General features: G+C 37.7%; 3 protein-coding genes across 4 annotated transcripts; 2 read left to right on the top strand and 1 right to left on the bottom strand.

The window, feature by feature from the left end:
* Positions 1 to 172: 172 nt before the first annotated feature.
* LOC145222062 (methionine synthase-like) lies at positions 173 to 18,555 on the bottom strand. Of its 2 annotated transcripts, XM_080088071.1 has the most exons (24): positions 18,435 to 18,555; positions 17,814 to 18,010; positions 17,344 to 17,503; positions 17,016 to 17,108; positions 16,853 to 16,959; positions 16,629 to 16,795; positions 16,146 to 16,308; positions 15,714 to 15,842; positions 14,941 to 15,117; positions 14,347 to 14,505; positions 13,354 to 13,476; positions 11,677 to 11,974; positions 10,686 to 10,915; positions 9,766 to 9,918; positions 8,380 to 8,499; positions 7,728 to 7,974; positions 6,711 to 6,835; positions 5,652 to 5,790; positions 3,640 to 3,828; positions 2,984 to 3,168; positions 1,918 to 2,118; positions 1,415 to 1,516; positions 826 to 1,029; positions 173 to 485 (listed from the first exon to the last, which is right to left on the bottom strand). In XM_080088071.1, the coding sequence occupies exons 1-24, from the start codon at positions 18,439 to 18,441 to the stop codon at positions 399 to 401; spliced, it is 3,762 nt and encodes a 1,253-aa protein (XP_079944197.1). In that variant the 5' UTR covers positions 18,442 to 18,555; the 3' UTR covers positions 173 to 398. The 2 variants fall into 2 exon arrangements, with proteins under 2 accessions (XP_079944197.1, XP_079944198.1); XM_080088072.1 differs by lacking the exons at positions 16,853 to 16,959; positions 17,344 to 17,503; positions 17,814 to 18,010; positions 18,435 to 18,555 and having other exon boundaries at positions 17,016 to 17,081.
* Positions 18,556 to 18,790: 235 nt separating this feature from the next.
* On the top strand, positions 18,791 to 22,684 carry LOC145222066 (tRNA-specific adenosine deaminase 1-like). The gene is made up of 4 exons (XM_080088075.1): positions 18,791 to 19,050; positions 19,197 to 19,329; positions 19,628 to 19,939; positions 21,876 to 22,684. Exons 1-4 carry the CDS (start codon positions 18,915 to 18,917, stop codon positions 22,621 to 22,623), a joined length of 1,329 nt encoding a protein of 442 aa, XP_079944201.1. The 5' UTR covers positions 18,791 to 18,914; the 3' UTR covers positions 22,624 to 22,684.
* Positions 22,685 to 22,700: 16 nt separating this feature from the next.
* Positions 22,701 to 24,565, top strand: LOC145222067 (transmembrane protein 170B-like). The gene is made up of 3 exons (XM_080088077.1): positions 22,701 to 22,762; positions 22,995 to 23,165; positions 23,651 to 24,565. The coding sequence occupies exons 1-3, from the start codon at positions 22,708 to 22,710 to the stop codon at positions 23,779 to 23,781; spliced, it is 357 nt and encodes a 118-aa protein (XP_079944203.1). The 5' UTR covers positions 22,701 to 22,707; the 3' UTR covers positions 23,782 to 24,565.
* The last annotated feature ends 49 nt before the right edge of the window (positions 24,566 to 24,614 follow it).

The raw sequence follows: 24,614 nt of genomic DNA, 5'->3' as shown, positions 1-24,614 counted from the left end.
GTACTAGAAAGTAGAAACGATTGACGTTCTTCTAAAGGTTCCAAAAGTTTAGTAAATTAAAGGGAAATACCCAGAAAATCACCTGAAATCGAATCTTCTTGTTTAAGGTCATGCTGAAGTGTAAACAAAATTTGTCTGTCTAATTTGGACGCATACTACAGACTGTTGCAAGTACTGTGTACTTTATTGATGCGTGAACGCAAATTGCCATGATTTGCATCTCTTGGTGTAAATAAAACAGCGCGATAGGCAAAAATAGGAACAAGGTTAACGTGGAACTGAAAAGAGTAAAAACGTACGATTGCAACAAATAAAAGACAATTTTCAACGCATTTACATGGCGAAGCATCTGCCATGCACCACTGAAAAACTGTCTGTAGAGCAAAATCTATCCGTCATTAATCCCTGTCATATGCTAGAATTGGACTAAGCCACGTCTCCACCTCTTGTACAGACACTCCTTTTCGGTTTGCGTAGTCAGTAACCTGAAAAAAGACGCAGAAATTTAATTTTACCGGCAGATTTTGCTCCACAGGTTCTTAACACAAGTTTTTCCCTTTATTTAATTAACAGTGATGCTGTAATGTAAACTACAGTAAGGCTAGGAACCATATTTTTTTCCTTCAGCAATATTAACAAAGGTACAAATCACACCGTTACCAAATTACTTACAGAAGTTTTTCCCAAAGTATAACCCCTTAAAAGGGTAATTTGATTTTAGTTAAGCAAGCCTGACAGGGCACAGTTCAGCGTGGCTGACTAGGTCAAGAACTTCAAATGTTTTTTCCCCCTAAATTGCCCTTTTTAAACGTTGATCCAGCATACCTGGTCGTTGGTGATTTTTCCAACGGCAAAGTACGTGGCTTGCGGGTGGGCAAAGTACAAACCACTGACAGAAGCTGCTGGGTTCATGGCTAGTGACTCTGTTAATGAGGTTCCAATGGCTTCTTCAGCACACATCAACTTCCACATGGACAGTTTTTCGGTGTGATCCGGTTGACTGGGATAACCTGGTGCTGGTCGAATTCCCTGTAGTATACCAACAGGATTTGGTCAAACTACAAAGATTGTTTCGAAAGCTTTAACAATACTGTTAGTTTAGAGTCGGGCTTTGGCACCAGCAGAAAAATTCCCTATTTGGCAAATCTTTTATTATTGACTTTTCTAATCATGTGATTTTTCAGATAGAACACATGTGATCAATAAAATACGTTTTTGGAATTACAGGAGGGGAAAATATACTGTCCTATTGGAACCCGTGTGTGTGGACAACATTGGCCGTATAATTAGACTTAGCGGGCCGCAGGCTGTCGACCACTAATCCAAGCGCTAATTAAGGCGTTTCAAAGCGGGGTTAATCAAATTGGACAAAATTTATGTTATAGCGTATACGAGGCAATAAATTGAGTTTTACCTGATATCGGACTCTGAGCAGATCGCCAGCCGATAGATCTTCACTTGTTGAGTAAGGCCATAAAACTGTGCGGACTTTTTCGTGCAACGCTTCGGCAAATGCCTGTTAAAAATAAGATAAAAAATATAATTTCGGTTTAAAAGTTTGTACTGTGCCCCTAAAGTAGGCGTTCGTGGAATATATATTTCGCAGTTCTCTTTTTGGTTGCAATTTCGTTAACTGAGCTTAGAATAACATTACATTCTTAAACCAAGTGCACAACCTTTTTTCCTATTGACAACCGCAATATATAGCATTCCAACCCACAAAATCCAGTTAGACCCTACCTAGCAAAGCGTTTTAATTCATCTACGGCCGGCAATACATAGTTAACACACATATTCACATCCACATAAATTCGTCGCCGTGGCCGCGGGTTGTGCACGCCTGCTTAAACGTACAAACTTGATTACAAAAGTCCATAGTAATAATATGAAACTGGTACAACGGCATTTTTTATCTACCTCAGCCAGTCTGTCAGCGAGTGCTTTCACCAGAATACTGTTGAAGTCGTCCATCTCAGCTTCGTATTTCGCGCACAGTTCAGCAGCACCAAAACACGACACAACGAACATTCCAATGTAGTCAGTTTTACCGCTTGACTTGGGTGCTATAAAATCTGATAAGCAGTAGTAAGGCTCGTTCGATTCTGCTTCCTTCTCTACCTAAAAAAATCGGTTTTATCAGAGCCCAACATACATTGCGTTTTGGACCAGGCTTGTTAATAAATTATGTTAAGCATTTGTGTTCATAGTACGCCAGGCTCATTGAATGCGTCATACCGAATCAAGTCGGTCTCCCAGGCATTCCCACAAAATCTAGCCTGCGATGGGATTCGAACTTACTACAGGAATCTTTTAGGGACTCGCGTTATAGAAACTGAGCTACACCGGCTTAGTGGTGCATCCGCCGAAATATTTATGTTAGTTGTAGTTTGGTGAAATAGTAGGGGTGCTTAAACATTAAAATAACATACAAGATTGCGCTTGATTGCGGTTATATATAAAACACCTGAAGGTATTACGGCCCACTGTTTAATTTTTTAATGTGGAAAAAGGGGTTTCTGGACTCAAAACTTCTACGTACTTACAACGGTTTACATAGTTTGAGACCTATATGTTCTTGATAATAGTTTTTTAGTTGTAGGGAAAAGTTTATTATTGGGCCTAATACATGTGGGTACCACAGATAAACTATGAGTGTTAAGGCTGTAAGATAGTCTGGAAAACAATAAGACACAAAATATCAGTTGGAATTTCGTACTTATTAGTTGAAACTCCGTGAAAACGCGATGTCAGACAGCAAGCATTTGTGCAAGGCAGAAAAGACCAAACAGTAAAAAAACAGGACCACTTGTATACAACTATTTCCTTGCACTCAACAGCAAATTTGTGTTGTCATGACGACCAGTAACGAGAACCGAAAAAATGTAATTTTTAATTTGTGAGTCACCAAACTAGCCACTGTCCGATTGCATGATAATGTTAAACTGTTGAAAAAATAAGATAAAAGCCTAACTTGTCGTCCTACCTGTTGTCTTAAACCGTAGAGAACACTGCTTGGCTGTGTATCTGCCATCGAGTGGACGTGAATATCATCACCTATTGAATTACACGGGTAAAATCCCACCATCCCTTCCATACGAAGCGAACCGTCTGTGATAACTTGTTGAAGCATGTCCTTTGCTTCATCGAATATTCTGAGGGCTTCCTCACCTAAAAACGCATGTGAGTTGTAAATACCAAAGCAGAGCTGTAAGTAGGCCCGAGCCTGAAAATGTTATCCAGAAACCCGACCCGAACACAATTAAAAAATGTGGCACAAGTATAAAGCCAAATCAGTCCATGTATGACTATCAAATGTGTGCAAGTTACTACGCAAAATTAAAAACGTTTGTGTTGTGACACAAGTATGAGGCAATGTAGTGCGGCTGTACTTGACAACCCTAGAAAATATTAACCTATTTGTTTCCAAAAAAACAGCCGCACTGAAACTAGTATTTAAGTCCGTGTCTTGTGTACCTTAACTTTCAATAACCTTTTCACATCTTCGACTGCAAAGTGTACCGGCCAAAATTAAGTTTATTATGATGCAAATTTAACTTCCTTGTAAAATTGGTTTTTAGTTTTAGCACACCGCAATTCGTAGGTTAGGTTATTTTCTTGAAACACGTTTTTTTTACCTACCAACGTTTTTATCGTTGAAAATCTTCGGGTAACCTCGATTCGGGTACTTCCCCCTCAGTTGCCAAACATCAAAGAAAGGTTTCCAGTCGATGTAAGGAACTAACTTCTCAATGTTGTAATCGTGGAAGGTTCTCGTTCCGATAAACGAGGGAGGAACTATATTTGTGTCGCGCCAGTTGATCTTTAAACCTGTCAAAAAATAAATAAAATGCTTTTTGTTACCATAACAACAGGAAGTAGCAGTAGTAAGGAGTGGTTCTGACTCAAAACCAGTCAAAGAAAATATATCAGACTTCGACCTAACCAGCAAGCCTGGTGTTTTGGTTTTTAACCATTGCTTTCTTGTTTACTTATTTTGCTTTTATACCTATACATTTTTATTTACCCCACGTTGTGTGTACATTGTATAGTGACTGGTAATGCATTTGCAGTTTAAATACATATGTGGGTATCAGAAGTGTTCTTAAGGAACATTTGCTTCTTCATAACTAGAAGGGTGGCTTAGCACATATTGCCCTTGCATATACACTATAACCTATTTTAAAACATAAATATATTTCCTATTCTTATTTTGTATTGGGTCCCATATTAGTCACTGTCTTTTATAACCTTAGTCGTTTCTACAGGCAAAAACTCATGGGTCCCCACACATGCAAAGTTGAAAATAAGGCAATTCACGAGATAACCATGAGAAATTAGGGTGTTGTAAGGTAAAACACAGTGATCGGGACTGGGCTTAAATAATTATTCTATGTAGAATACAAACTATAAAATTAGATTCACCCCAGATATTGTTTGAAGTATGTCCTATTTAACGTTTTAAAAAACTGAGCCATTTTAGGGGGCTAGTAGGGCAACTAATTGGGTTCGACACACAAACTAAAAAATATATAAAAACCACAATGACTTGCAAAATTTTAGCCCAATCCACCAATGTTAAAAATTTCAACCACTAGAGGTTTTTTGAGCAACAACCGTTAATGTTTCTGACGTCATAGGGCTGTTAACAAGCCCATAGCTGCCATGGCGCAAAAACGACTACCAAGCAACCCACCAACGAGCAACATACTGGTTGCCCTTGTAACACTATTGCGCCAAAGAAATCTTTCGTTTGTGGTGCCCAGTAACATCCAAATACGTTTTACACTTTAGGGGCTTGTGGGGTAAATGTTAGGACTACAGGGTTGAACACAACAATCGACACCTATAAATGGCATACTATACAAGAAATCCAAATTTCAGCCAATTCTCACACTGTTTAAAAACTCACCCATTTTAGGGGGCTAGCGGGGTAAATACTGGGATTATCAACAAAAACAAAGTGGGATGCACATCTACATGAATATATCTACCATCTGTGTAAATTTCAGCCAAATCCATCAAACATTTGATGGAAAAACGAATCGGACAAATTTTGGGTAAAAACACCCATTTTAGGGGGCTAGCGGGGTAAATACTGGGGTTATCAACAAAAACAAAGTGGGATGCACATCTACATCACTATATCTACCATCTGTGTAAATTTCAGCCAAATCCATCAAACATTTAATGGAAAAACGAGTCGGACGAACTTTGGGAAGAAAATAACCCATTTTAGGGGGCTAGCGGGGTAAATACTGGGGTTATCAACAAAAACAAAGTGGGATGCACATCTACATAACTATATCTACCACCTGTGTAAATTTCAGCCAAATCCATCAAACATTTGATGGAAAAACGAGTCGGACAAACTTTGGGAAGAAAAAAAAAAAAAAAAAAAAAGAAGAAAAAAGAAAAAACCAACAAAAACAAACAAACAATTTGAGTAAACTCAATGTGTCCCCTTCAGGGAAGGGGACCCATAATTACTTTCTAAACCAGTTAGACCTAGGAATCGCCGTTTTTTAAATTTCCACTATAAAAGAAATAGATGCCTTGCAAACCACAATCAACATATTTTTGGCTATTTTGTTTCAGTTTTATATTATTGTGTATTAGTATGCTGTCACCCATTTACACTTCCAACAACTAACCAGCATTTCTACACTTCGCTAGAGTGAGATATCGTCGATCGAGTAAAGAGTCGTAATGGTCTTGTCGCAATTCTTCATATTCTTCCGCCACCTCGTCCACATAATCCATCTTGGTGTCGTTGTTTAAAAGGTTTGAGCACTTAACACAAAACCAAAAAATGAAATCAGCTTCCTCATTTAGCATGAAAATAAGACCAGTCGATATAAAATTTGCAAGACACTATTGCCGTCCACATCTGACCAAGGAATGTTTAGGTTGAAATTGTTGGTCGCAAATTCCGTTTACTGCATAGGTACTGAATTGCAATTACACTATTCTTTGTCGAGAAAATGCTGCGGCTAACTGCAAACCGCTTATACGCATAATCCAGTTATTCCAAGTCCAGATAACCGCAAGTTATGAAAGTTTTTTTTTTGCTTCTTTACAGCTCAGATTCTTGATTTTTCCAGGTTTTGAGGAAAAAATTTAAACTAACTTTCACACCTATTGCTTAAAACCAAACAATTTTTGCTTACTACAATTTGCTTCTCAGGCACGTAAAATTTACTGCACACCTCTACTGCAGTAAACCCAGACGAATTGGAATAATCACATACCGGTTAACTGCATAATCCGTTTAAGCGCATAGGAATGGTGAAAATATAGCCACTGACTTGTTGGGAAAATCATAAACAACTTTGCACATTATTTTTTGCAATTACCTACAGAATCTAGGCCAGTGATTTTCAAATGCACACTCGAGTGCCGTGAAAGATTTCCAAGTGTGCCGCGAAAAATTCTATATTTTAATGTGCAAACATTTCCTGGTGTTTTAGGACTTCATGACGAAACACTGATGCGCATGTCAACGTTTCAAAGTTCTTGTTTTTATTATTAGTGATGAAGCGCCCTTACCCACCACAATAATCTTGAAAGTTAACATTATATGATAAACTCCTGTTATGTTTGCCTGGGAAGTGTGCCGCGGAAGAAATTTTTTAGTTCTTTAATGTGCCGCATGATTAAAAAGTTTGAGAACCACTAATCTAGGCGGTCGTGATATATAAACTTGTACTTACCACGACAACACTTTTTGATGCATCAAGCACGTGGATAGTTGGTTGACTGTAGCGAGGTGATATTTTCACAGCGGTATGTGTACGTGACGTCGTAGCACCTCCAATCAACAATGGCGTCTTCATACCTGTGTGTGACGGTGTCCACGATATTAGGGTTATATAAGTGATGCACCTAAGTATTGGTTGATCAAAAAATTCCGACCGAATATGCCGTTTTCCCGTGTTCCGGTTTCGGCCCGAACTTTTTTAAAAAATTCGCCGAAACCAAACTTTTTGATTTGTTTTAATTACATATGATTTATATGAAACTGTAAATATCGCCAATATGAAACATCACGAACTAACTAACTGTTGCGCGTAAAAAATAAAAATAATTGAAAACATCAAAGGATTTAAGATTCGGCTCAATCGCAAAATCAAGAAATTATTAGGGATGGGCCGAGCCCAGTCAGAACCCGAGTACTCGGTACCGAGCATCGCTGTTTTAGATGCTCGGTGCTCGGCCGAGTAGTTGCACAAACTGACCCGAGCGTTAAATTTGCATATTCACGCCCTGCTAACATATGTAACTAGTGTTCTAAAGGGTGACTATGAACAAAAACGAATGATTTTTCAAATGCACCAAATGGTGGAAAAACGCGTACGTTATGGGCATGTACACCTTAATAAAACACCGCCCCAGTGACATAAGAGGCCTTGTAGAGCTAAAACGTAGAAAGGGGATTTTTTTTGTGACGTCATAATGCACCGAGCGTGCTCGGCCGAGCAACGAGCATTGAAGTGAGATGCTCGGTGCTCGACCAAACAGAACATTTGCCGTTTTGGCACATCCCTAGAAATTATACTGTATATATTTTTTTCAATATTCGGTTTCGGCCCGAACCTTTTAAGGCGGGTTCGGTGCATCACTAGTTTATGTTACACAAAGCCCTGACAAACTAAAATCCAATGCTTGTTACAATTTCTTAGTACGAGTCGGATAAAAATAGTTATCAAATCATTTAATTTAGCTCTTGCCTCTTCTTTCCATCTCCTTAGCAACGTGTATCATCTCATCAAGTGAAGGAGTAATGAGACCCGACAACCCGACAATATCCGCTTTTTCGTCGATCGCCGTCTGTAGGATTCGCTCACACGGGGTCATGACCCCAAGGTCAATGACGCGGTAGTTGTTGCAGCCAAGAACGACCGCGACGATGTTTTTCCCGATGTCGTGTACGTCACCTTTGACCGTTGCTATGACGACTGTGCCGCTGTACGGATTCTGCCAAGATAATTATCAGTAGTGATTAGCGAGTGATTTGAATTTTGATTGCAGTACGGGATTTTTGTAATGCACACAATAAGTTGGTTATGGTGTTTTGCGTTTAAACACTCAATTTTATTTTATGCCATCCCTTCGTTTTGTGTGTACAATGCACAGTATATATTAATACATGGCTATTTCATTCCGTTTATCATGGCCATTTCCAAAATTTCGTTCTAAACTTTTCATTTTTGGAAATGAGTTTCAATCGACTTTATATATGATTTCTCCGACTTTGGTTACCACAAGCAAAATAAATGTAGGTAACTTCACATTTCAAAACTTGGTGCGCTCAGTACGTTATTTTCGCAACAGCTGGACATTGGTCCTGCGGGGTTACATTCAATTTAATGCTGTACTTACATTGTCGTCAACCTGCATACCAAGCTCAGCCATTCTGGATGCCTTTTCTTGTTTTTCTTGCTCCAGGAAAGGGATCAAGAATCCAACTGCCTTCTTCATCACACGAGCCGATTTGATCACCTGAAAAAGAATAAAGGTAAATATAGCAAAAATCTTCACGGAATTTTAACGACAACAGCACTGGCTTTGGTTGGTGATCGTCTATTAAATGTAGAAACCACTTTGATTTACAAATGGCACAGTGTTGCTGCCGAAGGTTGAAAAAGTAGGGCAAGTTAAATGCACAAATTATAAATAAAAGTTCGCTACAGGTCAGAGCCGCAATCTAGCCCGGCTTTTGGGATCGGCAGATTCGGACCTTGTCTTCGGGGGGATTAAAAATGAAAACACACTGAATTTAAACCCGGCTGCATTTGTTTCTTGATTCCACCTAATATTTTTTTTTCAGGTCTAATTAGGCTACATATTTATCAGGACTAATTAGATACATAAGGTATTTGTTTTTAACTGGATTTTTGGACTTGTCTTTCAGGTTCGGACTTGCTTATAGCTTTAGATCAGTGGTTCTTAACCTTCTTGTAGTCACGGACCCCCAACGCAATTTACCATAAGTCTTTTATGTTTCACGTTTCTTGCATTATACCCTGTCATACTTTTGAATCATTTAAATCCACCTTCACAGTCTTTTAAAATCAATGACGTTTCTGTATTGTAGTGGCCAACGCATCGAATTGATAATATTTCTGGTACATATAACTTGATAAATCACTTGTCCTATAAAGTCTATTGTCCATGTGTGTTTTGATGTCACAATAGAGAAGACAATCACAAAAACTAATTGTTCTTGCCATAATTAGGTGTAATAAACAGCGTGCAGTCCTGAGCAGGATTGTAAAAACGGTTGAGAAACTTAAAAATATTCTTCTGTTGGTTAATGATACTTAACATATTTCCCTCCGTGGACCCCCTGAAACCATCTCACGGAACCGTTGGGGGTCCACGAACCCCAGGTTAAGAACCACTGCTTTAGATAAACCTTCGAGGGTCTACCATAACATAACACATTTTGATTTTACTTTATTGTGTACCAGCAGCACCCAGTAAAAGAGATTTTATCCGTATTGTTCGGTTGCACAGAAATGGCACAGGACGCATTTATTTGCTAAGAAACAAAAAAAAAAACTAAGAAACATCAACTTCTTGCTAGCACTGCATTGCATTAGTAAATCAAGCCACACTTCTCTTAAAATCCAATAGTCTTCGCGGGAACACAGTCTTTTAGGTCTCATTTTGTTCCGTAAACCGGAGGTCACTCCGCTATAATAATCCTTGCCTGTTATCTCGAAATTTGGTAATTTTACTCTTATTACTATTTCTCGTATTCACCTGTGGAAGGAACATCTTTCCAGCGCCGAACAAATTTCCGACCACACTCATTCCATTCATAAGAGGACCTTCGATCACATTAAGTGTGCGAGGATATTTTTCTGTGTCCAATCTACATTCGGCCGTGTCTTCTATCACGTACTTGTCAATTCCCTGAAACATGTCAAACTTTTGTTAAGCAATTTTTTCGGTAAATAGTGTTTTTCGGCTTTTGGCGACAGATACGGGCCATATTGCCAAAGTTTAAGCATATATTCCATAACTGGAGGCTTTGGGGACTACGCAAAGCAAACTTGGTGCTTGAAATTTATTACAAGCCTTGGATGTCAAATTGCGCAACTGTATAAGTTTAAGTTTGCAGATACTGTGCAGAAATCTTTTTCGTTGAGCACAGCTAAAACATCACATGATTTTTATTGTTACCTACATAAGTCTCACAAATAACTTTTACCACATATTCATAACACTGGTCTGCATGAACGCTTCAGGGCTAAACCCAGTTACATATTCATGTTTATCTCAAGTGATTAATGGTCGACCTGCAGATCCCATATTTCGAAGGTTCCACTTTCGACGGGCTCAACACTGGACCGAATCCCACCGCAGGTTAGATTTTTTCAGCCTGTGCCTTGCCATATGGAACTGCTTGAGAGACCAGCTTGATTTGGTATTACCCCTTCAATAGGCCCGGCGTACAATAAATTACTTTTAAGTTAAAATGATTTTTAAGTAAACGTTTTTTACTTGAAAGTTTTTTTTTTTCGGTTTTAGCCTGCACAGCGCAAAGCGATTCGACTGTTGTAAGGTAATAACGTTAACCCCGAAATTCCAAATGTCCGAAAAAAGCAAAAAAAAATCCTCTTAGGCAGCCTGGGACCCACATTAATACAATCAACCACAACACAAAACAATTTCCAAACCTTTACAAGCGAGTGCTTTAATCTTTCCTCTACATCCCACGATCTCCATTCTTCGTTTTCTACGAGTTTTTTTCCACCCTTTCCCGCTGTTTGCGCAAACTTGAGAAGTTTATCCGTAGCCTCTGGGTCTTTGTTCCATATTATGTCCTCACAAAGACGCAGTAGGTTTTTCTGTATGTCGTCATAAACGGGCAAGTTGCCTGCGTTGACGATGCCCATGTCCAAACCAGCTGAAATTAAGTTTAATCTAAAGTTACCATTTAGTTTAGAACATGGCTTGTTCCAAAGTTATTATTGGACTCAGTTTCTAAGTTTTCTAAAATATAACCTTCCTGAACCAAGAATACGGTTTTAATTTAGTAATATCAAGTAAGTATTGACGTTAAAGCATCAAGCCAAAACTTGACAACCTGCAGACAATGCACACAGTTTCGACCTACAAGGCCTCAATAGTTAAGCCATGGCTTTTTAAGCCTGTTATTCAACAAACTGGAGTGCCGTTAGATAGCAACACTAGTCAATACGGTCTATCTCTCGTCCGCTGCACTGATGAGACCTTATAGGTCGAAACAGTGTGTACTTTTAAGATGAACATAAATTCATAACTGGGATCAGCCCTGAAGCGTCTATGCAGACCAGCGATCACGGCACACTCATATATAAATCACAGTACGCCAGGCCCATTGAAGGCGCTATACCGAGTGTGTACTTTCTGCAGCTTGTCAAGTAAGTATTAGTTCTTGCAACATTAAGTAGGCCAATACCAAACTTTCTATAACCAACTGATATATTCTAGTACCGTATATCAGCACAAAACAGACCAGCCAGTAAAAACGCATCAAACACTTTCATATATTTGGAAAAACGACTCGTGGCCTTAATACGATTTTTTTCACCATGTTCAGTGTTCCAATACAAACACGACAACCAGTCGATATTTCCATTCGAATTCCAGTACAAAAAACGAAAAAAGCATTTGTCCCTAAAATACCTTTTATAGCATGATACAGAAAAACCGAGTGCATCGCCTCCCGTATCACATCCATTCCTCTGAAGGAAAAAGATAAGTTAGAGAGTCCTCCGCTGACTCTGCATCCCGGAAGAAGCTCCTTGATCATCCTCGTTGCCTGGATGAAGTTGATCGCATACTCGTTGTGCTCTTCCATGCCTGTGCCGATCGTCAGGATGTTGGGATCAAAAATGATGTCATTCGGATCAAATTTCACTTTGTCGACCAGGATGCGGTATGATCTCTCGCAGATGCGGACCTTGTCTGCACTGGTGGTCGCCTGGCAACAAAAAGGTTTGAGATAAACTCCTTGCAGCATTAAATCGATGTTCCTTTATGCTGTTTGCACAAACACAAAATATTTTTAACATTAGATGCAGTGGTGGAATTCAAATGTTTTGTCAGACGGTTCTTTTACAAAAGTCATATACTTCAGCCAGTTCTATTGCAAAAAGTCCATTGACAGTAACCAGTAATAAAATATGCGCGCATTCCGAGGTGTAGATTTGTGCTCCAAGCAAGTGTAATAGTAGGCTACCAGGTAAAGATATGGGCAGTGGTGGGATTTAAATTTTTTGTCAGCCGGTTCTATCAGAAAAGCAATATTTTAAAACGTGAACTACATTCGATCTAAAAATCGTTGTATCAGATAAGATGCAACCATTGATAGTAACCAGTGGGGATGGGCCGAGCCGAGCCGAGCCGAGCCAGAACCCGAGTACTCGGTACAGAGCATCGCTGTTTTTAATGCTCGGTGCTCGGCCGAGTAGTTGCACAAACTGACCCGAGCGTTAAATTTGCATATTCATGCCCTGCTAACATACGAAACTAGCGTGCTAAAGGGTGTCTATGGACAAAAACGAATTATTTTTCGAATGTATTATATAGTGGAAAACGCGTACTCCAGGGCATGTACAGCTGCAATAAAACACCGCCGGTGACGGAAGAGACTTTGTAGAGCTAAAACGTACAAAACGGGATTTTTGTGACGTCATAATGCACCGAGGGTGCTCGGCCGAGCACCGAGCATTAAAGTGAGATGCTCGGTGCTCGACCAAACAGATCATTTGCAGTTTTAGCACATCCCTAGTAACCAGTAATGCTAACCAGTTCGCTGATCTCATAAAATTTCGTGAGACGGTTCTATACAACCGGCTGAATCCCACCACTGACTAAATGTGTAGTGACGATACTCCCGTTTATGCAAAGAATACAGTTTTATGTGTCCAGGCATACACACAAGCTACCAGAGTACACTGAGGACCACTGTGAGTTACATTAAATGTGCATGCTGTGACCACAAATTAGTTTATGCACAGAATAAATTTTCTTGGGCCCTGAGAGTGTACAAGCATAATACAACAGCGCAAGTACAAAGCATAGTAAAAATTTAGTTGAACAAACTCATAAAGCAAGGAATATGTTGAACAAACCGCTATTTGAAATTATCGATCAATTTAACAGAAACATGTAAGCAAGGATGTACAATATGAGGGACATGGAACACTTTTGTTGATTCAAAAAATGTAAGAAGTCAAGTTCATAAGTTTAAATCCCCCACAAAATCAGAACTTTGTAAAAATGTAAGTGTGTCCCAAAAAATAAGTTTTTCAAATCTGGTTTAGAAGAACATGCACATCCTGAACATATTTTACAAACCTGTCCTTCTTCATCAAATGCCATCACAACAACTGCTGCCCCAAATCTTCTCACTAATGTTGCTTTCTCAATGAAATCCTTCTCCCCTTCTTTTAAGCTTATACTGTTCACAATACACTTTCCCTGTGAAAAACTCCATTTGGGAAAATGCGTTTGAAATACGAAAAACAAAATTTTTTATAGTATGCAGTGATAAAAATATAGGTTTAAATCAGTATAACAATAGATTTGTACAGATAATTCTGGTAATCGATCATCAAAATTTCGATCATAGGCTTTTTTATGCAATTGACGAAACTATGCAATTATTTAGATATTTTTAACTTTAGCTTCAGATTTTAAGGAAAAAACTCATGGAATTAAATGGTATATGTTGGTAACTGGTTTGTGAAAATTGAATTTTCTGTTTGTAGGTAACTTAAATGAGATAAATTAAAGCAAAATACATTTACAAAAAACATAGGACAAGATAGTATAAACAGTTTTATAGTGATGGGACGAGTACCTGGTACTCTGTAAAGAACGATTTTAGTGGTATCGATACTCGTACTCGGTATCAAAATATTTTATCTCAGTTTTCGATACCATAGTTCGATACCGAAGGCCGGTTTACACCATAAGAATACGGGCAACTTTTTGCCAATATTTGCTTCGGACAGCACAAAATCGGGAAAAAGTTCCACAAGGTTATGTATATTTTTATGCGCTTTCGTGTGGAGATTACATTTTTCGGCATGTGTGTGTGCACGCCTGTACCCCGACCATGGCAGATAAATTAGCCAATGATATACAACTAAGTACAACACTATACTTAAGTACTCGGAATACACACGTGGTATTCGTACTCGGTATCGGTACTCGCTTCAAAACCTGGTATCGTCCCATCACTACAGTTTTGGCCACAGTCCAATTTTAAATATGCAGCCCTGTCCAATGTGATCATTCAGAATAAAGTTTAGTTGGAATAAATAAACAAGTTGTCTTTGCTTGTACCTGAGTGCACTTCAGACCAGCAAGCACAACATTAAAGTTTGATGAATCGATACAAAGGGGAACTTTTGCAGCATCTGGTTCCGATGAAATAAGGTTAACAAACTTCGACATCATCGATTTACCATCCAATAATCCCTCATCCATGTTAATGTCAAGAATCTTAACAAAAAGTTCCAAAAACAATTTAAGTAATTTGTTCTTGGTTTTGCAAAAAATTGCAAACGCACATAAGCATAGGAATATAAAACATAAATTCATCACTACATTAAAATTAAAAGAACAGTAACGATCCATGATAAAATATGTTCATTGCAATGTTAGAAATACATTTTTAATGGACCTATAAAATGTACAACTTTGATAAAAGAGCAGTTTCTATGAAACCAATGGCTTCCATTTCAGAAAAAATGATATATTGTTGCGCTTAAAGAGAAATTGAATTACTTTTGTTTTATACTTTTCAAAGTACATGTAAAATCACACGTTTATGAAAAAGAGAATGTTTAAGCATCAGATCAGAAAAGGAGTACAACACACCATAAGCAAAGTAGAACTCTTATTGCAACCATGAAAAAAGTATTCAACATTTTTTACCTGTGCCCCCATTTCCACTTGTTCCTTAGCAACTGCGAGGGCATCGTCAAATTTCTTTTTTTGTATGAGTCTTGAAAACCTTTTTGAACCAGACACATTACACCGTTCACCAATGTTCACAAAATTTGTGTACTTGTTGATCACTCTGGGCTCCAAACCACTGAGCATCATGCAATCCTGTGTTTCAAACAACATGGTAAAAATAATAGTAAATCAATTCTGGGAATCTTTCCCAATTTAATTGCATTTCTCATGATGATTTCTACCTCTCTTATTATGTACCACCATTTGGGAAACATTTATTTGTAGGTCAAAATCTGTAAGATTATTCATTTTACCTACAAAACAAAAAACATTATCAGTGTCTGCAAAGAGGGACATAGAAAGGGGATAAAAGGCTGATAGTGCTATCCCCAACACAACTAAAATACCTTGCATGCAAAACTGATTGGAAACACACAGCAAAAGAGAGAACAAATTCTTACAGAGTTCTTACAGACACTGACAATGCTTCAATATAATAATACTTACCTTAAATAAGAAAGCTAGAGGATTTTAACCTGAAACTAAATGTATTACTGCTAAAAAGAGCCAACATTACAGAAAAACTGCATCCAAAAAGTTTATATATATTGCCTTTTTGTCACGAAAGTTTGATACCCCCCAGTTGGAGAAACACTGCTCTAGAGGTTTAATTATCACAAAATCATCATCAGCAATTTTATTACTAACATAATGAAAGCAGTAATATACCACATAAATAGGACAACTACCTTGTGAGGATTAGTTGGAGGAATTCTCGGTGAAAATGGTTTTACAGCATCAGCAATAGCTCGAATATGTTCAGGTGTAGTTCCACAGCAGCCACCAACAATATTGACAAGACCATCTTTGGCAAACTCCTAATAATAAGTCAATGAAATCGTTGCAATAGAGAAAATGTAAAACACACCAAATTTTTATGACATCAAAGTTAGATTTATGATTTATTAAAAAAAAGACTTATATATATGGAAAAATCTGAGAGGCAATTCAAGTGAAGTTACAAATGTATTTAGTTTGTAACTTATTACCCTGTCACACCATTGTCGGTTTTCAGAATTTAATTGCAATTTATTTCCGTTTGAATGCATGGCAAATAAAGATATGAATTGCATGTTAAATATATTGACTACATTTTGTCATTGTTCTGTTTTGTAACTTACCGCTAGGAGCCCTGCAGTAACTTCTGGTGTTTCATCGTAACCACCGAATGTATTTGGAAGACCAGCATTAGGATAACAAATTACAAACGCATCAGTGTATTTCCCGACAATTTCAATAAATGGTCTCATTTCCTGAGCACCCAATGCACAGTTTAAACCCAAACTGCAAAATAAGTACATTGGATTAAACCAGGGGTCTAAAACCTGTGACCTGCAGATGGTTGTGTGCAACTTTTGCAGTCATGAATGTTTAATTACAATATTTGCTACAGAAAAACTGTTGAAAAAAAATTGTTTTATCTGACATGTATTGTTCATCTGAAAAGATATGTTGTCAAAGAATAAGTAAATGGCTGTGTCTAGCTGCTGAGCATTATTAAGCTTAGTGAAAACAATGTTAGCCAATAGCAGGATAACATTATGTAATGCACGCCTGACTTACATAAAATCTATATATTGTAGCACTAATTTACGGTGACTTACCATAATGGATTTGCATGAGAGACACTAATTACAAAAGCTTGTCCAGTTTGACCAGAAAGAGTCCGACCACTTTTGTCTACCACTGTACCGGATATAAAAATTGGCATTCCTTTGAACATGGCATATTCAGCTTCATCAAAGACTTGGTCAATGGCAAAGAGTGCTGCCTGTAAAATTTAGTGATGTATAAACTGTTGCATTTAAAATTTATTTTCGCGGTGTACCTTGGCATTTGCAGTGTCAAAGATTGTTTCAACAAGCAAAACGTCTGCACCCCCATCTAAAAGACCCTTAACCTGTTCGCTGTATGATGTAACAAGCTCATCAAATGCTAAAACGAGCATGATTTTAAGATCAACAACATATACATGCTACATATATACTTACTGATATTTCTGTAATCAGGTCTTTCTACGGATGGGGAGACAGAAAGAGTTTTATTGGTAGGTCCAACACTGCCAGCTACATATCGCTTCACACCTGAGAAGTAGACCAATGAATGATTTAAAAGTTATAAATATTGTGTTCCATCGTAACAAAAAACATTCAATTAAGTTCTTTCACATCACTTGTTTAGTTTGCAGGAAACTGAAGTATCCAATTACATTATGTTGTAGGAACGGTGCTTGATGCATGCAAATATACATACATGCAAATAACCCCATACATAACAAAAAATACACCACAATAATGTAAATGCAATGCTCGAACCTACCAGTTGATTCACCAACATCGGTTGCTGCCCGTTTTGCCAGTTGAGCAGATTCCTTGTTCAATCTGTACACTATATTTTCCAAACCATAATCTGCTTGGGCTATGCTGGTTCCACTGAATGTATTTGTCTCAACAAAATCAGCCCCAGCTTCTAAATAGGCCTTAAAAAACAGAAACACATTTTAAAGTTAACCTTTGACTGACTTAAGCATCAGTAGAAGACCTAGATTTATTAAAACAGGAAATTAGTCCATTTATTAATGGGACTAACTTGTAACATGAAGTAAAAACTAATTCTCAAGCCGTTTTCTTAGATTCTATTTTCACCATGTTTGCTGGGACAAAACTGCTGAACAAAGTTTATTTTGTCCAAACTCTACATCACCTTCTCAGCTAGTTATTACAAAAATTTGATTTTTGGTATCTTAACATGCAAAACTTGCTTTTAGCGGAAAGTTGTTATTCAATCACCTTGTGGATTTCGTAAATGCTTTCTGGCTGTGTCAGGGAAAGTAAATCATTGTTGCCTTTTAAAGATTTGGGATGATCCACAAATTCTTGACCACGAAAATCTTCTTCTTTGAACCGAAGAGCTTGAATCATTGTTCCCATGCCTCCGTCGAACACCATTATTCGCCTCTTCAGTGTTTCCGTAATTTCCATTGTAACTAAAAAGTAGGTGGATATAATGTATTAAATTATAATCACCAAAAAACAGCCAAAAGTTAACTAGGAAGCAAATATTGACAAAAACTAAAAAACAAGGTACAATAAAAAGGCATTTTGGTAAAATGATTCAACATGTATATATTAGGGCACCAATGAAAAACATGCTAATGAAGGGTGCATCCAAGATATACAAGATCTTTTAATGCATTATTATCACCACTTGGTGCACTCTTATGTCACTTGATGCACCTTTTTACTACTAGAGGTATAGGTGCACCTAGCATTGTACAGACCCACCAAGCGATATTAAGGTGCACCAATTTTAAATGCGCCGGTTAATGAAAGATAAATAACATTTAAAGTCAAAACGACAAATTTTACCAACTTTACATAAACCAAGCAGACGTATGTTCGAGATCTTACCTTCCATGGCGACGGGCAATTGCTCCAGCGTTCGTCTGTATCTGTATTTTAGCAACAATAATAAGCAAACTTCAGGAACACATGTGCACTCTCTGGCAGCACAACAACACAACTGCGGGACTTCCCGGCACAAACAGCGCGTTTATATAGCGGCAAGCGCAGTCAACCATATCAAACATTCATTGCTCAGCAGTTTTTATGTGACTCAACTATAATTTTAACGATTTCAGGGGAGTTAGTTTCGCAAAGTCTTGTGTTTTGCACAGTAAATAATTTAGATTCAAATAAAAGTTAGCATTATCCTGGGTTATTTAAATCTTTTAGTGGTATTTGTGTGGCAAATATTGTATGTTTTAGGAGATTGAAATTTGACATTGAACATTTTTTTTTAAAACGACTGTTCAAGTTCAAACAAGTTTTGCGCTTGTCCTTTTGAATTTTGATTGTGATTTTGAGTGCACTTAACTCAGTTATAGGATTATGACAGGGTTTAAAGCAGATGACATAGCAAAAGTATGTTTGGAAAAGTTTAAAAGTTTGCCTAAAAATGGAAAACCAGAAAATGGCAAACAATGGACTGTTCTGGCAGCATTTGTCCAAGAAAACCAGAACGAAGGTATGTGAAATGTAAATATTTTCTACTGATTATTCCACTTTAGGAGCTATTTTAAGTAAAACACTTAATTTGAGAGGCAAACCACAAAAATTTGGTACTATATTGTCTGTTTGTATTGATATATGTCTTAATGTTAAAATTTGCAGATCAAGAAACCATGTTGAAAGTCGTGTCACTTGCAACTGGCACAACATGTATTGGTTCAAGTCAAATGGATCCAACTGGAAAAATATTGCATGACTGTCATGCAGAAGTTTTGGCTAGACGAGCATTTACAAGGCAAGAAATATAGTTTTGCATAAAAGTGTCTCGAACTTTGTAGTGCTGACTCTCTGAAACAGCAAAAACCTCTTTCCACATTTTTTTCCATACAGCATTGCTTGTTTCTAAGAGATGTTACTGTAACATTATGTCAATTTCAAATTTGGAAGATAGTAACATTGTTGGAAATAGTAAAATACGGTGAACTTGTTTTATGATACTTTATTGACATTCTAAAAAAACTATTTTTTCCGATGTCATTTGTATTGTGTATCCAATAGTTGCTGTATTTTGTAACAAAACTTTGTGCTTTTAGGTATTTGTTTTGGGAAATTTCAAAGATACAAACCAGTAACAATCCATCGATTTTTGTGCATTCTGAAGAGAATAAATGCCTGAAACTGAAAGAGGGAATCTCATTTCACTTTTACACTTCACAAACACCATGTGGTGATGCTTCCATATTCCCCATCAAGACACAAAATTTTCAAAAAGACAGCTCATTTATTGTAAAGAAGAGAGCTGGTACCGATGACGGTTCACCATGTTTAAAACACAGAAGGCTTGAAAATTTGGATGATAATTTTTCTGGTGGGTTGAGCTATGCTTCAGAGAATGATCTAAACAGGTGTGTAGTCATCAATAAACTAATACTTTTTTAAAACCCTCAGTTCTAGCAATAATGGCCATAGAACCAAATCAATGCTTGCGTAAAACAAATTTATAGATTTCCTATAATTTGCAACTCTCTGTTACTGACTCCTGTTGTTTAAACAGACGAATCTGGTTAATCGCATCATCGATTTGCCAAGGGTATTTGATGCGATTAACCGGATTATGCGATAATCCGGTTGCTATGTAAACAGTACACGCCGTTAACAAAAGTGCTCATTTTCACTTCCCCAGCTGAAACAAAGTTGCCGTGACGCTCAACTATGGCAACGGAGCAGTATTTTCTCTCTTTTGTTGCCGAGAATTGAAAAAATTGCTGCTCTCAGCGCAATACATGACGTCATGCTTCCTAACTGTCATGGCTATGGTGCAATCGCCTAAGTGTGTTAAAGAAACAGTAGAAACGCACACACACACTCTTAATTGGCGCACACGCCACAGTTAGCTTGATTTGTGCTTTCTCTTGCAGTCAGGTTTATTAAGATATGTTACATCGCATCGTAGCTAAGCGGCCCAACATTTAAATTTGGGAACTTCCCTATGAAGACGGTTTATGACGTTTTAGTCTTGTTTTGGGTAGTTTTCTATATAAATGTGCCAGGCCTCTCGCCTAGTATACACGTAAAATGGCCTGTTGTTTCTAACCTATTTCGTTTTCTAGTTCAAACCAACGCGTTAAGCGGCAAAGTGCTAGGTGCATATTTGTAAACAAGCCCAAACCCGCAAGTACACGACCGAAACCTAGTTAAACCTAAAACTTTGGCACATTCTACAGCGCAAGGGCACTAAGGCGAGCTGCATCAGTTTCTATTATAACCCATTATCCAATTGACAAAAAGAATATTTGATTTTAGCAAAACTTTAACGACTCAGATTGTGGCGCTACTTTCTAGCTTACTCAGCTGCAGCTGCAAGATTAGCGTGACTGTCACGTGATCAACGTGTGATCGCTGCTTCAAAAATTTAAAGCAGCAACAAATACTACAGGAATAAATGCCTCTCTTAATCGGTGTTTTACCTGATAAGTTGCGCAAGGTCACGAACAGAAGACAAAATATGGCAATCATTGGCACGTTACCAACTACGTGAATCTAAACAACATGGTGTGATTACTTGCGATCTAACATTTTTTACAACCATTACGTGTTTGGCGGGTCATGAACAATATAACAGAAAACATTTTTAAACATTTGTTTTACATTTAACCTTGTTTAAATTTCAATACAGTTTAACACTTCGAATTTGGTGAAATTACAATCAGCGTCTTGCCGGAACACCAGTTTCGTAATTTTAACACGTTGAACTCTTTATTTAAACGCTTGATTTAAACTATTGGCGATTAGATAAGGCAATAAAAAAGGATCAATGTGCACGGCTGTGAGATAACGACTCCTTGTTATCGCACAGTGGTACACTCAACGCCGATTTAATCTTCTAATAACTTTTCCAAAATATTTTATGGTCGAGACGTGTCATTTTCAACGTTAAACGCGTTATTTGGTGTGGAATGCAAAAATGCATCTACGTCTTTTTCGCGTACATTACCTCCGGAGGATTTTACTATCATATCGTCGTTTTTTATTCCAAATACTCGGGCTGTTCGACTTTCACATAGAGATCATCCATCCGGTTAATCGCATATTTCGTGGAAAATCGATGCGAATATCCGGTTTATGCGATTAACCGGACGATTTGATGGGCGACGGTTTGGGATTTTTAATTGTGATGCAATTAAACGGATTATGCGATTAACCGGATTCGTCTGTATTAGGATTTTAAATTTAAGCAAAATACCAAATTCATTTTTTACAATGCGATAGTGCATTTGAGATATGTATTTCAGCTGAGTTTTAAATGTTAATTTAACAAGGCAATGATGCTTGTTTCTGCAGAACTGGAGCAAAGTCAGTTCCTGGCGAAACAGCTGACAAACTTGGTGAAGGTCTCGACTATCATGAAGTTGGAGTGTTAAGAATAAAACCTGGCCGTGGAATTCCAACCAACTCCATGTCATGCAGTGACAAGATGCTAAAGTGGAATTTGGTTGGATGTCAGGGTTCCATAATCAGTATCGTACTCAACCAACCAATATACCTAAAAAGCATTGTCATTGGAAAATGTACTTCTAACTTTCAAGCACTGCAAAGAGCCCTTGCAAATAGATTTGACATTAGTGGATGCGAAAATGAACTAAAGGATTCCACTTTTAGGCACAATAGGCCTGAAATATTGCTTTCGGGTTTGGAGTTTGAATTTAGTAAACCTGTAAGCTCTGATTCGTTGCTGAAACCATGTGGTAGCTCATTTGTGTGGTGTGATGTGCTTCCTTGCTCATGTGAGGTTGTAGCAAAAAATGGTTACAGACTTGGGGCTGTGAAGAAAACTCAAGGATTGCCACAATCTGTGTGCAGAGTAAGCAGATATTCCATGTTTGAACAATTTACAAAAGTTCTCCAAGACCTAAAGATGAAAAACTTTGCAACAAATGTTGAAACCGAACTTTTACCCGAAATGGACTATTCACAGATGAAAGCACTTTCTAAATGTTATTTATCAACTTGGAAAGTGTTAAGAAATAATTGTTTAGAAAACTGGCTGCAGCATGACAGAAGTTTAGACAATTTTACTTTGGACAAATGACAATGTGGATTGCAACATTGAAATGACATAAGATTAATTTTGCATTGTTTTACGGTTGTAGGTTGTTGGTAATTGACATTAAATATGAATGATTTAAGCACCTGGTTTTTTTCAACTGACAATTTGGAGGAATTTAGAGGTTGGTAACCAATTTTATAAACTACTGCTAAACTGAGTCAATGCTTTAAGTTATCTGACACAAATATAAGTCCAGTTTTTGTATGCTTGTAATCAGTTCTAAGGCATTGTATAGAGCACTATTTAAACCAAATTGAAAAAAAATCTTGTTTCGCTTTCGTAAAGCACTTTAATTATATGGGATGTAGTATTTGTACGAAACTAAATTGCTTTGTGAAACCATCATTTTGCAGATATGTGGTGGTGGATATTTCTTTGGGTTCTGTTTTCATCCATTTTTGTGTATGGTCTTGCTGCACTTATTGGATTTTGTACCTTACACAAACACAGTCAAGGTCGATGGTATTGTCTCTCTCTGGCAATCATTGGGGTAATTGTTCCTCTTACTGGAGGAATTATAACAAGTAAGACTTGAATATTTTTACCAAATGGTGGCGCTGTTTGGATCTTTAGTTATGTTCAGTAAATATAAAATTTGATATTATTTGAACTATTTTGTTTTTACAACCCATAAAATTAACCTCATGAAAGTATAGTGAATTTCCTGGACATACGTTTAAGGTGTGATTTTGTCCTCCCATAAAGTGAAAATTTGGTGTGCATGCCAATGTTGACATGTGAGCTGATGCTAAACAACTTGCTAATTCATCTTCATGTACTTTTTGAAAACTAATACATTTCAGGTTTTCAGTTCACTATGATATTTATTTCACCAGGCTCCACGCACGATTCTGCTTCCCTTTTATTGAAAATAATTCTTTTATTGAAATTAATTAGGCTACCTGGTAGAATAAACCTCTATTTCACACAAAAATGTTGGGTACTTTGGCATGCTGCCTTAAAAGGTTGCCGACCTCTAGTGTCTGATATTCTTATTTGGTTATTACAGGTGCAGTGATTGCAGGTGTATATGAAACGCTTGCATGGAAAATGCCGGCGCGAGTGGCGTTTATATGGGGCGCCGGTCAAACTGCTGTAGCCATTGCTTTGTCCTTCACAAGACTACTACCGACGCTGTGAGAAAACAACGCTGCAATTTACAATCACATGAAGCAAAGTTGAAACACGAGCAGTGTCCACTTGCAACTGGGTCTACGGCCAGAAGGGACGTTAACACGGCGGACAGTCTTCTATTCACGATCCTAGCGTTATGTTGAATTCTTCAAACAATATCTGTTTGACTGCATTAAGCTGGTGTAAAACTTGTCTACCCAGCTGCCAGGATCGTTTTGTTTGTTTGTTGTTTCATTTTATCATCGGTTGGGGGGGCAACGCCTTGACGCGGTATGCTGGCAATGAGTCCACCGCCGAGCTGTCTGTTTGAGCGCTAGTCGTTTGGGTTATTTCTATGTTTTTTTATTCGGTTACTTCAATTTAGTTCGAGGTTGGAACAGTGCCCCTTCAGTTTTCTTGCTTAGGGAAACACAAGCGGTCGAGGTGGGATTTAAACCCACACCACAACTCCATGGCGCCATAAACACTTAGCGATCTTCAAATTTCCTGTCGCAAATTTCTTCACCTAAAGAATATAACCTCAACCCAATTTGAGCATAAAACCATTATTTTTATGTTGTTTACATCTTAAACAAAAACAGCCCGAAAGCTTGGTTCGTCAAAGTGAAATTTAATTGTGTCCGAGTGTGAAGTCCTGCCCGATTTCATCACAAAACTGTTTCACAACTGATATAGATTGTCAGCGCGTATATGCATGGGATGTATGCCAACGGAAGTAGCTCGATTTTCACATTATTGTCACTTATTGTACCGTTTACCACTGTAAAAAAACGCACACGTTACGATTAAATATTGTGCTTGTTCAGTTTACTTGAAGAATTAGATAAAAATTTGATTTC

Source organism: Phallusia mammillata, chromosome 4 (assembly GCF_965637545.1).
Source record: "Phallusia mammillata chromosome 4, kaPhaMamm4.hap1.1, whole genome shotgun sequence".
Classification (NCBI taxonomy): domain Eukaryota; kingdom Metazoa; phylum Chordata; class Ascidiacea; order Phlebobranchia; family Ascidiidae; genus Phallusia; species Phallusia mammillata.
The sequence above is the reverse complement of the archived record's forward strand: the minus strand, read 5'-3'. Positions and strand labels throughout refer to the sequence as shown.